At 44.3% G+C, this 12118-nt stretch overlaps 1 protein-coding gene across 1 annotated transcript in view; it reads right to left on the bottom strand.

The window, feature by feature from the left end:
* RALGAPA2 (Ral GTPase activating protein catalytic alpha subunit 2) overlaps window positions 1–12118 on the bottom strand; it is an 898249-nt gene that overhangs the window by 67786 nt on the left and 818345 nt on the right. The window contains 1 exon segment of the mRNA XM_030196220.1: window positions 11863–11984. Within this exon segment, the coding sequence (XP_030052080.1) occupies window positions 11863–11984 (122 nt within the window).

Here is a 12118-nt window from a genome sequence, read left to right as displayed (position 1 = left end):
TTCAATTATCCATTATCATCTTAACCTGGCCCAAATTATAGTACTTCCAAAGCCAGCAAGAAACTTCACCCTTCCTGAATCCTATCGACTGATCACATTATTGAATTATGAAATGAAACCATTGGCATAGGTCATGGTTAATCGTTTGCTGTAGGTGCTGCCATCGATTGTACATGACTCAAGTGGGATTCATTAGGGAATGGTCAGTGACAAAAAACCTGTGGAAAATCTTGAGTATGGAGTATGTTGGACAGCTTTCCTTGTTAATAAGCTTTGACTATGTTCACTGGAAATTTTTATATGCAACTTTGGATAAATATTTAATTTTATTTATTTTGTTATATGGATTCACAGGGTGTTTTGTGTCCATACTACTACTACTAATCATTTCTATAGCGCTACCGGGCGTACGCAGCGCTTCACACTTGAACATGGAGAGGCAGTCCCTGCTCGATAGAGCTTACAATCTAATTATGACAGACACACAGGACAAGTAAGGGATAAGGGTTAGCACAGACAGGACATATCAGGGATAGGGGACAGTTGAAGGGTTAGGTTTAGGTTTAGGAGTTAAAAGCAGCATCGAAGAGGTGGGTTTTTAGCTTAGATTTGAAGACGGCCAGAGATGAGGCTTGGCGTACCGGCTCAGGAAGTTTATTCCAGGCATACGGTGCAGCAAGATAGAAGGGCCAGAGAGTTTTCCAATTTGTCAGGGAATGAGACAGGGGATGTCCTCTGTCACCTCTGCTCTTTGTGTTTGACTTCAGACCCCCTGATAAGGGATATATAAGCTAATCTGAACATACAAGCTCCAAATGTTTTAAAACAGCGACCTTTGCTGATGACATCCTGGTGCATTTAACAGATCCTCATAGGTCCCTGGTGACACTCTTAGAGGGATTTAGGGAATATGACAACAATGCAGGATTTTCGGTTAAATCTATCAAAGTCAGAGGCCTTGCCATCGATGGATATGGTAAAGCAGACATGGGGGGAGGGGAGCCTTTTTCTTTGCAGTGGGCAATGAGAATGTTTAAATATCTAGGGATTCAGCTCTTGACTTCTACCTACTTTTTGTAATCTATCAATGTTACTAAATTGTTAGAGACTGCTGGACAACATTTAGAAAGTTGGAGAGATTTTCTGCTGTCATTGTTTGGCAAAATTAATCTAATCTGCATGGTAATTTTCCCCTGGTGGCTCTATATGCTGCAAACATTACCACTCAGAATGCTGTAAAAAGATTTGAGGCACCTTAATCAATTGTTTTCCAAATTTTGCTGGCCAAAGAGAAAGCTTAAATTGAGGCTGTAGTTCTTAATGGAAAATTGGAGTCGGGGGGGGGGGGGGGGGGGTAGGCTTTACTGAACACGAGATTATGTAATAATGCTTGTTTGTTAATGCACATCAGAGACTGGAGGCTCCATCAACACCAATTTACCTCGATTGCTTTGGAAGCACTGTATTATGCTCCATATCATGTCAATTTTTAGTTGCAGGCCCCAAGTAAATTGCTTCTATATAAATTGGGCAAGAGTATTATCTTTCAACCGATAAGGGATGTGTGGAAGATGCTAACACAGAAACTGGGAGGGCTCCAGGTCAGATCTCCCTAAGAGGGAATGTGGCTTTTGAGCTAGGACTGGATAACCCAACATTCCTAGAATGGGAAAAAGCAGAGTTATTCTTGCTGAAACATCTCCTCACTAGGGAGGGGTTGTTGATGTTATTTGAGGAGCTTCAACAGCATATAGGGGTTAGATGGGGAGAAAGATTTGAACATTGTCAAGTGAAACACCACAACTTTGATGAACTGGGAACTACTCAAACTCCGAATGGGAGAGAATAAGAGCTTTAGACTCTATTTCAGGATTTGTATAAATTAGAAAGGGATGTATATGGAAGGAGTGAAATAGCACTCGGAACAAGATCTGGGAAAGGTCTAAGAGATTGGGATATGCTGAATAATATCAAAACAAAGAAAAGGAGAGGAAACAAAAAATCAACCAGAAGAACAAAAAGCACCAATGGCCTCTGGAGCTGGGATAGGAAAAAGATCAGATGTGCTTCTGTAGCGTGGTTTTGATTGAGTTATAGCTGAACCATATGGTTTCTTAATTTGGATAGCCATTCTTACCAGACCCCTGATGCAGGCATTGTTGGCGAAACACGGCCTGTGTCGGGTCTTTTAATAAAGAACTTTTTGATATCCCAGCTCCGAAGGCCCTTGGTGCTTTTTGTTCTTCTGAATAATATCAAAAGCCTTCTTGGGCTAATTACAAGTGCAAAACTCAGGGAATGCTACTATAGAGTACGTAAGAATAGCCATACTGGGTCAACACCAAGGTCCATCTAGTGTCCTGCTTCTAACTGTGCTCAATTCAGGTCACAAGTACCTGACAGAATTCCAAATAGTAGCAAGATTCATGCTACTGATCCCAGGAAGAAGCAGTAGCTTTCTCCATGTTTATCTCAAAAGAAGTCTATGAACTTTTCCTCCAGGAATCTGTCCAAACCTTTTTTAAAACCCAAATACACTAACTGCTGATACCAGAGCTTAACTGTTCATTGAGTGAAAAAATATTTCCCCCTGATCATTTTAAAAGTAGTCCAAAACAAAAAGCACCAGGAGCCTTCAAGACCGGAGCATGTCCTTTAATTGGTAACAGTAGAAATGATGCTGTACATCACTGACTTGACATGGGCCGTGTTTGAGCACTCAGTGCCTACATCAGGGGTCTACATGCAAATTAAAACATATAGAGGGGCATTTTTCAACTGGGACGCCCATCACTAAGGGCACCCATCTCTGAAGACGTCGCCGCAAAGGGGCGGGGCATCCCGTAATAGCGAAACAAGATGGGCGTTCATCTTTCATTTCGATAATCCGGTTGGGGACGCCCAAATCTCGACATTTAGGTCGACCTAAGAGATGTTCGACCTAAATGTTGAGATGGTTGATCTTAGAGATGGATGACCTCGGTTTTCGCCAATAATGGAAACCGAGGATGCCCATTTCAAAAATGACCAAATGCAAGCCCTTTGGTCGTGGGAGGAGCCAGCATTCTTAGTGCACTGGTCCCTCTGACATGCCAGGACACCAACCAGGCACCTTAGGGGGCACTGCAGTGGACTTCACAAATTGCTCCCGGGTGCATAGCTCCCTTACCTTGGGTGCTGAGCCCCCCCAACCCCCCCCCCAAACCCACTCACTACAACTGTACACCACTACCATAGCCTAAGGGGGGCACCTACATGTGGGTACATTGGGTTTAGGGTGGGTTTTGGAGGGCTTACATTTACCATCACAAGTGTAACAGGTGGGGGGTATGGGCCTGGGTCCACGTGCCTGAAGTGCACTGCACCCACTGAAAACTGCTCCAGGGATCTGCATATTGCTGTCATGGAGCTGGGTATAGAAACACAAAAGAGAGAGTGTAAAACAGCATACAAACCAATATACCAACAAAAAGAAGCAACAGTGGGGCTTCAAGATTGGGATAATCAATGTTCTCCTTTATTGTGAACTTGACCCAACATGGGCCATGCTTCGCCACACAAGCGCCTGCTTCAGGGGTCAGAAAATCTTGGAGCTGGGTATGACATTTGAGGCTGGCATAGAGGCTGGAAAAAATGTTTTTTAATCTTTTTTTTTTTTTCGGATGGGAGGGGGTTGGTGACCACTGGGGGAGTAAGGGGAGGTCATCCCCGATTCCATCCGGTGGTCATTTGGTCAGTTCGGGCACCTTTTCGAGGCTTGTTCGTGAAAAAAATTGGACCAAGTAAAGTCGGCCAAATGCTCGTCAGGGATGCCCTTCTTTTCTCCATTATTGGCCAAGGATGCCCATCTCTTAATCACGCCCCCATCCTGCTTTCGGTACACTACCAACACGCCCCCGTGAACTTTGGTCGTCCTTGCGACGGAAAGCAGTTGAGGATGCCCAAAATCGGCTTTCGATTATGCTGATTTGGGTGACCCTGAGAGAAGGATGCCCATCTCCCGATTTGTGTCGGAAGACGGGCGTCCCTTCTCTTTCGATTATGCCGCTGATATTGACATTTAAAATTGATCAGTCTAAAATAAGAAATATTAAAATATCAAAAGATATATATTAAAAAACACATACACCACCTACTAACAAGTAAGATAGTAATGAAATATAATTAAACATACGTATAATGTAGACCCCTGATGCAGACACTGAGGCCCTCATGATCAAAAGCAAACTCTGGCGCTAGAGGCTGTTAACGCCATACTAGCGCCAGAGTTTGCTGCCGACCCATGATCAGAGCCCTCGAGCGCCTGAAACAACGCACTCGAGGGCTCTTAGCGCAAGTAGCATGCAAATGCATGCTAAACAGGGTTTCTAGCGCAATTAGCTTGCAAATGCATGCTAATCAGTGCTTAACACATTCATCCCCAATGATCAGCATCCAGCGCGCCAAAGATTGGGTCGCTGGCCGTGGCAAAATCAACGCCCGCTCCGAGCTGGCGTTAGACTTTGCGGATCATTGGGGAGGAATGGTGAGCCCTGTCCAGCATGCAGTTGCATGCTGGCAGGCCCCCGTTCCCCCCCAAAGCAAACGCGAACAGGGGGCTGGAGGTCTGGTGGACCTCCGGTCCCCCCGACAATCCCACCCCCACCCCTATGTTCAGGCTGGAGATCCGGTGGGTCTCCAGCCCCCCCAAACCCCCAGAAATCGTGAAGTGGCCGCCTCCGGCCAAACGCTCTCCCACCCTCCCACTCAGCGACGGAGGGGTGGGGGCTGGAGGTCCGGCGGACCTCCAGCCCACCCCAACTCCTCCCCCCCAGCATTCTCTTTTGAATACCTGGTGGTCCGTGGTGACAACCCCCCCTCCCGGCCCCCCCCTACCTTTCGTTGGAGGAGGGACGCAGCCTGCCTCCCTCCTCTTCCAGTCAACGCCGCTGCAAAATGGCGGCGCCCAGACCCGCCCATTGCATCCTGGGATGCGCTGGGCAGGGCTACAGACCATGTAAGGGAATCACTCCCTTACATGGTCTGTAGCCCCACCCAGCACATCCCAGGATGGAATGGGCGGGGCTGGGCACCGTCATTTTGCAGCGGCGTCAACTGGAAGAAGAGTGAGGCAGGCAGGCTGCGTCCCTCCTCCAACGAAAGGTAGGGGGGCCGGAAGGGGGGGTTGTCACCACGGACCACCAGGTATTCAAAGGAGAACACTGGGGGGGGGGGGGGAGGAGGGTGGGAGAGCCTTTGGCCGGAGGCGGCCACTCAACAATTTCTGGGGGTTTGGGGGGCTCCCACCGGACCTCCAGCCCCCCCCCCCGTCACTGGGTGGGAGGGTGGGAGAGCGTTTAGCCGGAGGCGGCCACTTCACGATTTCTGGGGGTTTGGGGGGCTGGAGACCCACTGGAACTCCAGCACCCCCCCCCCCCGGTCGCTGGGTGGGAGAGTGTTTGGCCGGAGGCGGCCACTTCACGATTTCTGGGGGTTTGGGGGGCTGTAGACCCACCGGATCTCCAGCCCTCCCTGAACATGGAGGGGGTGGGATCGTCGGGGGGGACCAGAGGTTCACCGGACCTCCAGCCCCCCCCCCCCCGTCGCTGGGTGGGAGAGGGTTTGGCCACGATGTTTTCTGGGGGTTTGGGGGGGGGGGTGCTGGAGACACACCGGAGCTCCAGCCCTCGTTGTTCGGGCCTCGGCAGGCTGTTTGACAGGTTTGGGCTTTTGACAGCCCAGACCTGTCAAACAATTGCAGGAGGATTGTGCTGAGCGCATGCTGAGCCTCTCTGTATGGCTGTGCATTTTAAAAGTAGTACCAAGATTTAAAGTGACAGTTCACTTGGCAGTGTCCGCACTGGGATCCATGGATAAGGTCACCCACATGTGAAAATATCATGCCTGCTTTTCCCTGGAGAAAGAATATTAGAAATTTTTAGGAAAGGAATGGAAAACAAAAATGAGAATGTTATAATGCCTTGAATACTATATGCAATTCTAGTCACTGCATCTCAAAAAAGATATGGCGGAATTAGAAAAGGTAGAGAGAAAAGTAATGAAAATGATAAAGAGGATGGGACAACTTCTCTATAAGGAAAAGCTTAAGTGGCTAGGGCTCTTCAGTTTGTAGAAGAGACGGCTGAGGGGAGATATAATAGAGGTCTATAAAATATTGATTGGCGCGGAATGGGTAGATGTGAATTGCTTGTTTACTCTTTCCAAAAATACTAATACTATGGTCACACAATGAAGCTACTAAGTAGCAAATTTAGAACAAACCGGAGAAAATATTTCTTCATTCCGTGTGTAATTAAACTCTGAAATTCGTTGCCAGAGAATGTGGTAAAAGCAGTTAGCTTAGCAAGGTTTAAAAAAGGTTTGGATAATTCCCTAAAAGTCCATAAGCCATTATTAAGATGGACTTTCTGAAAATCCACTGCTTCTTTCTAGGATAAGCAGCATAAAATCTATTTTACTGTTCTGGGATTTTGCCAAGTACTTGTGACCTGGATTAGCCACTGCTGGAAACAGAATACTGGGCATGATGGACCTTCCATCTGTCCCCGTATGGCAATGCTTATTTTCTTACGAGGCAAGGGAGGCACGCAGGGCCGCTGAGAGCCGGAGCCGGGCCCGGGACAAGGCCGCCCCCCCCACCCGAGGTCGCCGGGCCCCGCCCACCCGAGGTCGCCGGGCCCTCTCCACCCGCTATCGGGCCGGGCCCTCGGAACTAACCTTAAGCCTCCTTTCACTTCGCAGCAAGCAGCGGCAGGGCAGACCTCGCCTACTTCCTTCCGTGCCCCGCCCTCGCGGACGTTACGTCAGGCGAGGGCGGGACATGGAAGGAAGGAGTGGCCTGACCTGCTGCTGCTTGCTGTGAAGTGAAAGGAGGCTTAAGGTTAGTTCTGGGAGTGACGGAGGGCGGGCCAGGCGTCGTCGTCGCCGGGCCCCCCTGGAGGCCTGGGCACCGGGACTTTTGTCCCCCCTGTCCCCCCCTCTCGGCGGCCCTGGAGGCACGGGGCTTCCCTAAATGTTAAGAAGCAATTCTTAACGATATGGGACTCTTAAATACAAAACCTGAACCCAAAAGGAGACATTTAATTTTGAAAACTTTATTATATAGAACAGTGCTTAATATGCAATAAAGAGATGCCTCATCTAGGAGTTGTACACATGGGAGGGAATGGGAAGGGAGGGGAGGGGAGGGGGAGAAGATATGTGTTCAGTCTTTCATAGTCTTAGGGTGTAATAAGAACCAAGGCCTTCTGGCAAATGTTGCAAAGCATGTTTAATGGGTTTTGGGGAGAATGTGAGGGGGAAGTGCAATAATAGTTGAGATCAATCTTGTTTTTTTCTATCTTTTTTGTTTATGAGTTACCATATTAAAAATATTTGAACATAAAACTACATGAGATAATTTATCGAGCTATTAGATGTCACAATCAACAGATTTCATTGCTGATGCACTTGTCTTTCTCACAGAAATACATTTGGACATTTTTTTTGTGAGTGTGTGTGTATGTGTGTGTTGTTTCTCTTGTACTCCCAATCAAATCTGGTCAATTTTTTAAACCTGATGCAACTTTCCTCTGCTTCTTTCTCAGTGCCAAATCTGGATCCATTTCATTCAGTTTTTGGAGAGTTATTTTGCTCCAGACAGACAGATAGCCAGATTTTTGAGCTTCTATTTACATTTTTTTTCCAATATTCCATCTGGTTAAACACGTAATTACAATTGAAAATAAAGGAACTCCTAGAACACTAAGGTTTATATTCAAGTCTTATCTTCACGCGTGTCAACAATACATGGGGGACGAAAAGAGAGATGAAAAATACTTTATTTCTTAAAGTACCCGACACAGCACTGTGTTTCGGCTAAGTGCCTGCCTCAAGGGTCTTGGTCAATGTCTTTAAGCTTATGTAGTTGAAACACACGATATCTTGAAAAAGACGCAAAGCGAAAGGTCAGGTGTATCAATCCAGGAGAAAATGTAAACGCTGCAAACAAAAAGTCGCTGGATTGATACACCCAACCTTTCACTTTGCGTCTTTTTCAACATAGTGTGCATTTCCACTATATAAGCTTAAAGACATTGACAAACTGTACCAAGACCCCTGAGGCAGGCACTTAGCCGAAACAGTGCCGTGTTAGTTACTTCAAGGAATAAAATATTTTTCATCTCTCTTTTCATTCTCCTGTTGTTTTTGGAAGAGCCTTTGCTGGCTACACTACTCATTCTGTGAGTATTTCTGGAGTACGCCTGGAATAAACTTCCTGAGCCCCTACGTCTTGCCCATCCTTGGCCACCTTTAAATCTAGACTGAAAGCCCACCTAATTAACATTGCTTTTGACTCGTAACCACTCGCCTCCACCTACCATCCTCTCCTCCTTCCTGTACACATTAATTGATTTGATTTGCTTATTTTTTTTTTTTTTGTCTATTAGATCATAAGCTCTTTGAGCAGGGACTGTCTTTCTTCTATGTTTGTGCAGCGCTGCGTACGCCTTGCAGCGCTATAGAAATGCTAAATAGTAGTAGTAGTAGTACTTCTATACAAAGTGGGCTATAGTCTTCAGCTTCTGCGGCTTCTCCTCTAACAATACATGGGGGCACTTATTTGTATAAAATTCCCCTTATAAACACTTGCATAAATACTAATATATTACATGTAGTACATGCCTATGATATATGTATATATCTTTTACATAACTTTAAAATTTGTATGGCAAACCTACAATGTGATCATTCTCACTGACAAGTGCTATTGCATATAGGCATTCGATTCTATTATTTCTGGGAACACTCTCTCGGTAAAGGCTTTAGTACAACTACAAATTGTGATAATGCCTGTGCTCAGGACAGCTTGATGTGTTACTGCTGTTGCAAATCAGGGAGTAAATGTCACTCAAGTACAAAGCTCCCATTGTCTGCCATAATATCTTTTTCCTTCCTTTCTATTATAGCATTTCATTTGCAGCACAGAGAAGGTGATATAGCTTTTTAAGAGGCAACCCTTTGGGCAGTATGGCAAAACACTATAGTATAAACAATGGCCGCATCTCCTTGCAAAGGAAGTATACATATTTAGAGCCACATAATATTTATGAGACGAGCCAGAAAGACAGCTTAGGCTAAAATTAGTTCCAAGTGTTTAATATGCATGTGGCCATCAAATAATGGCATGCATAAATTTACCTGGTGTCAGAAATGCAGGTTGAATTTTGTAGCTCTTCTGATAAACTTAGGCTTGTATAACCATTCATTTACAATATCTTTCCCGACTCATTACATTTATTCATTTTATTAAGATTATTTATGACTTTTTGAAGAAATTCATCCAAGGTGTTTATGCTGCATGCAGTATGCATAATGAAATATAAATACCATTGCTTTTTTCATTTTAAAAATATTTTGTATTGGATAAAAAGTAGAGAAACTTGGCTAGGACAAAGGTAAATGCAGTTTAAATGTGCTAATACTTCAGCCAGTCATTACCTAGCAGATATGCTAATCAAAAACTTAGCAATAGTAAGTATAAACTCTTCATCTACACTATCTTTACATTGTGCTAGAATTTTGGCAGACCATATAAAAGAATTCTGTTCACAGTTGTTCTGCCTTTTTAAATGTTAGAAACATTAATTAAAAGCTCCAAGTTAGAAGTGTGTTTCACTGTTTAGTATTCCAGTTCAACAAAGATCAATAGAGGCCATCCCTCTCTGTTTGATGCTTCTCCAGGAAGCAGAGGCGAGATTATGTAAATAGCACTGGTTCCCCTTTACTTCTGCCAGCTTGCTTATCTCCAAAGCCTTCTGCCTGCTGCTATTGGCGACCAATACAAGTGCCTGCATACACCTCTTATCTCTTCACAAAGCTCTGAGTGCACAAGGACCAAAGCCAGTAATGTTAAACAATGACACATGGCTGATTTTATTTCTAAATGATTTATTTGTGCTGAATTGAATTTCTTTCTTCAGTCTTAGGATTCAGATGCAGCATTCCTAACAAGAAGTCAGTGTATAAAAAGAGAAACATAGCTCAAATCTTTTTATACATTTTTAAAAAAATAATCAATATCTACCACCAAACCACTCTGCTTCACTTTCACAAACATATTTTAAAGGCTGCAATATGAAAGGTAGCACTAAGTAAGTACTTCTTAATGCATTTTCTTATCATTCTGTACTTAAGACAACCTCTCAAACAGAATCATATGCAAATGAATGGATATTATCTTTTCCAGGAACAGTGAGAACTACAAATGCAGGAGAACAATCCCCAAAAGCCAAAAATGTTAGGGCCCTTTACCAAGCTGCTGTAAAAGGGGGACTGCAGTGGCATCAGAGCGTGGATTTGCTGTGCAGTGGGTAAAAGGTATGTTTTTGCTTAAAAAAAGAAATGGCTGTGCGCTAATCACAGGGATGGGCGCATAGCCATTTCTGTGGGGGGAGGGGGGAGGGGGAGGCCATGGCCTTACCGCCACCTATTTAGATGATTCTAAGGGCTCCCGTGCTAACCTGGTGGAGCAAAATTAAAACTATTTTTGTAGTGCTGGAAATGGCATGCAGTGGGGGTGGGAGCTGCCACCAGGCTCCTGCAATAGTCCGGCGGTAGTTCCAAATTGGCAAGTGGCAAAAACTTTGCAAAAGGGCCCCTTAATGTGCAATGAATTCCAGTCCATGCCAACTCTACAGGATTTATTTTATTAAATAAAAAGACAACAAGTCTGTAATGAGCTATTAAGAAGCCCTTTTACTAAAGGGTGCTAAGTACTTAATGAGTGGCTAATGAACAAAAACAGGGTACTGTGCCACTGCATCAAGGTTTTTTTTAAAAAGTTTGCCTGTTTCTGTGTTTTAAACCGCACATTACTTTTTTCGGAATGTCAGGGGGCAAGGCATGGATGGAGAGAGGGCATGGAAGCGTAGCCTGCTTGTGCATTCCAGTTATCACATGCTAACTGACTAACCTAGAGTTAATGTGAGACCACTTACTGCCTTCTAAATAGGAGGCGCAGACTGCTTCTTGTTAACCAGGAGCAGGTTAAGGGCCTCTTTTATCAAGCTACACTAGCGGTTCCCGCACGGCAATGCCATGGAGTCCATTAAAAGTGAATGGGCTTTGTCAGCATTACTGCACAGGGAGCTGCTAGCACAGATGGATAACAGAGGCCCTAACTGCGTTAATCTAAATGTTAATACACAACCTGAAGTTTAGAAAAGTAGTGGGAACCTCCTTTTTTGATGTAGTGGTTAGTTTTGGGCTTGCCGTGCTTTTAAAATCTGTGTTATAGCACATTAAGCCCAAAACTTAATACTCTTTAGTAAAAGGGCCCCTAATTCATTAAAACAATTAAAGATTCAAACAGTCATATCAAGAACTACTACGTTACTAATAGACATATACAAAATTAACTACACCGATGTTATGATCTACTATAGGAACACTATCCTTATATTTCTGCCACATTAATCCTTGACCCTGGCATCTCGGAGCATAATGTCCATTTAGCATTAGCAGCAATGGCTTCTATTATGAGGAACTATTTTTTGATAAGTAAACACTGATCCAGGCACAGCTTTTGAGCGATTTATTCCCAGCTCAGCAAAAAAAACCACTCTAGAATGAACCAGAACACATTACTTAGAGAAAGTTCATTAACCTTGCTAGATTTGGAGGTTAACAGAATAGCAGAAGAAAGGTAATGAGTGAACAGCTTTGATGCAAAACAAATTAAAATGAATGTCATCATTCCTTTTGATATTCATTAGTTGAAAATGCTCTTCTTAAATTTGCAAGCATTTATCTATGAAAACAGGTGTACATCTGCTGCTCAAGTGCTTCTTAGCGCTAAGGAGAAGAATAAAGCAGACTCACCAGTTCCACTAAGGGAGCAGCTAGGGTACGGGGAAAAGACTTGAGCTGCAAAATCCTCAAACGTCATTACTTCTCTGTGATTCTGGATTATTGCTTCAAGATACAAAGCTCTTTCCTCATAACTGGAACATTAGAGTTAAGGGCATGTTCAGATGAGCGTACACAAGATTACATAGTCATAGTTCAGTCCATACGAACACACTTGGACAACTTTGATCTTGACATCTATTTTGTTGGTATGTCATCACCTAACAAG

This window comes from Microcaecilia unicolor, chromosome 3, assembly GCF_901765095.1.
Source record: "Microcaecilia unicolor chromosome 3, aMicUni1.1, whole genome shotgun sequence".
NCBI lineage: Eukaryota > Metazoa > Chordata > Amphibia > Gymnophiona > Siphonopidae > Microcaecilia > Microcaecilia unicolor.
Note: the sequence above shows the minus strand (reverse complement) of the source record. Positions and strands in the feature narration are given on the sequence as shown.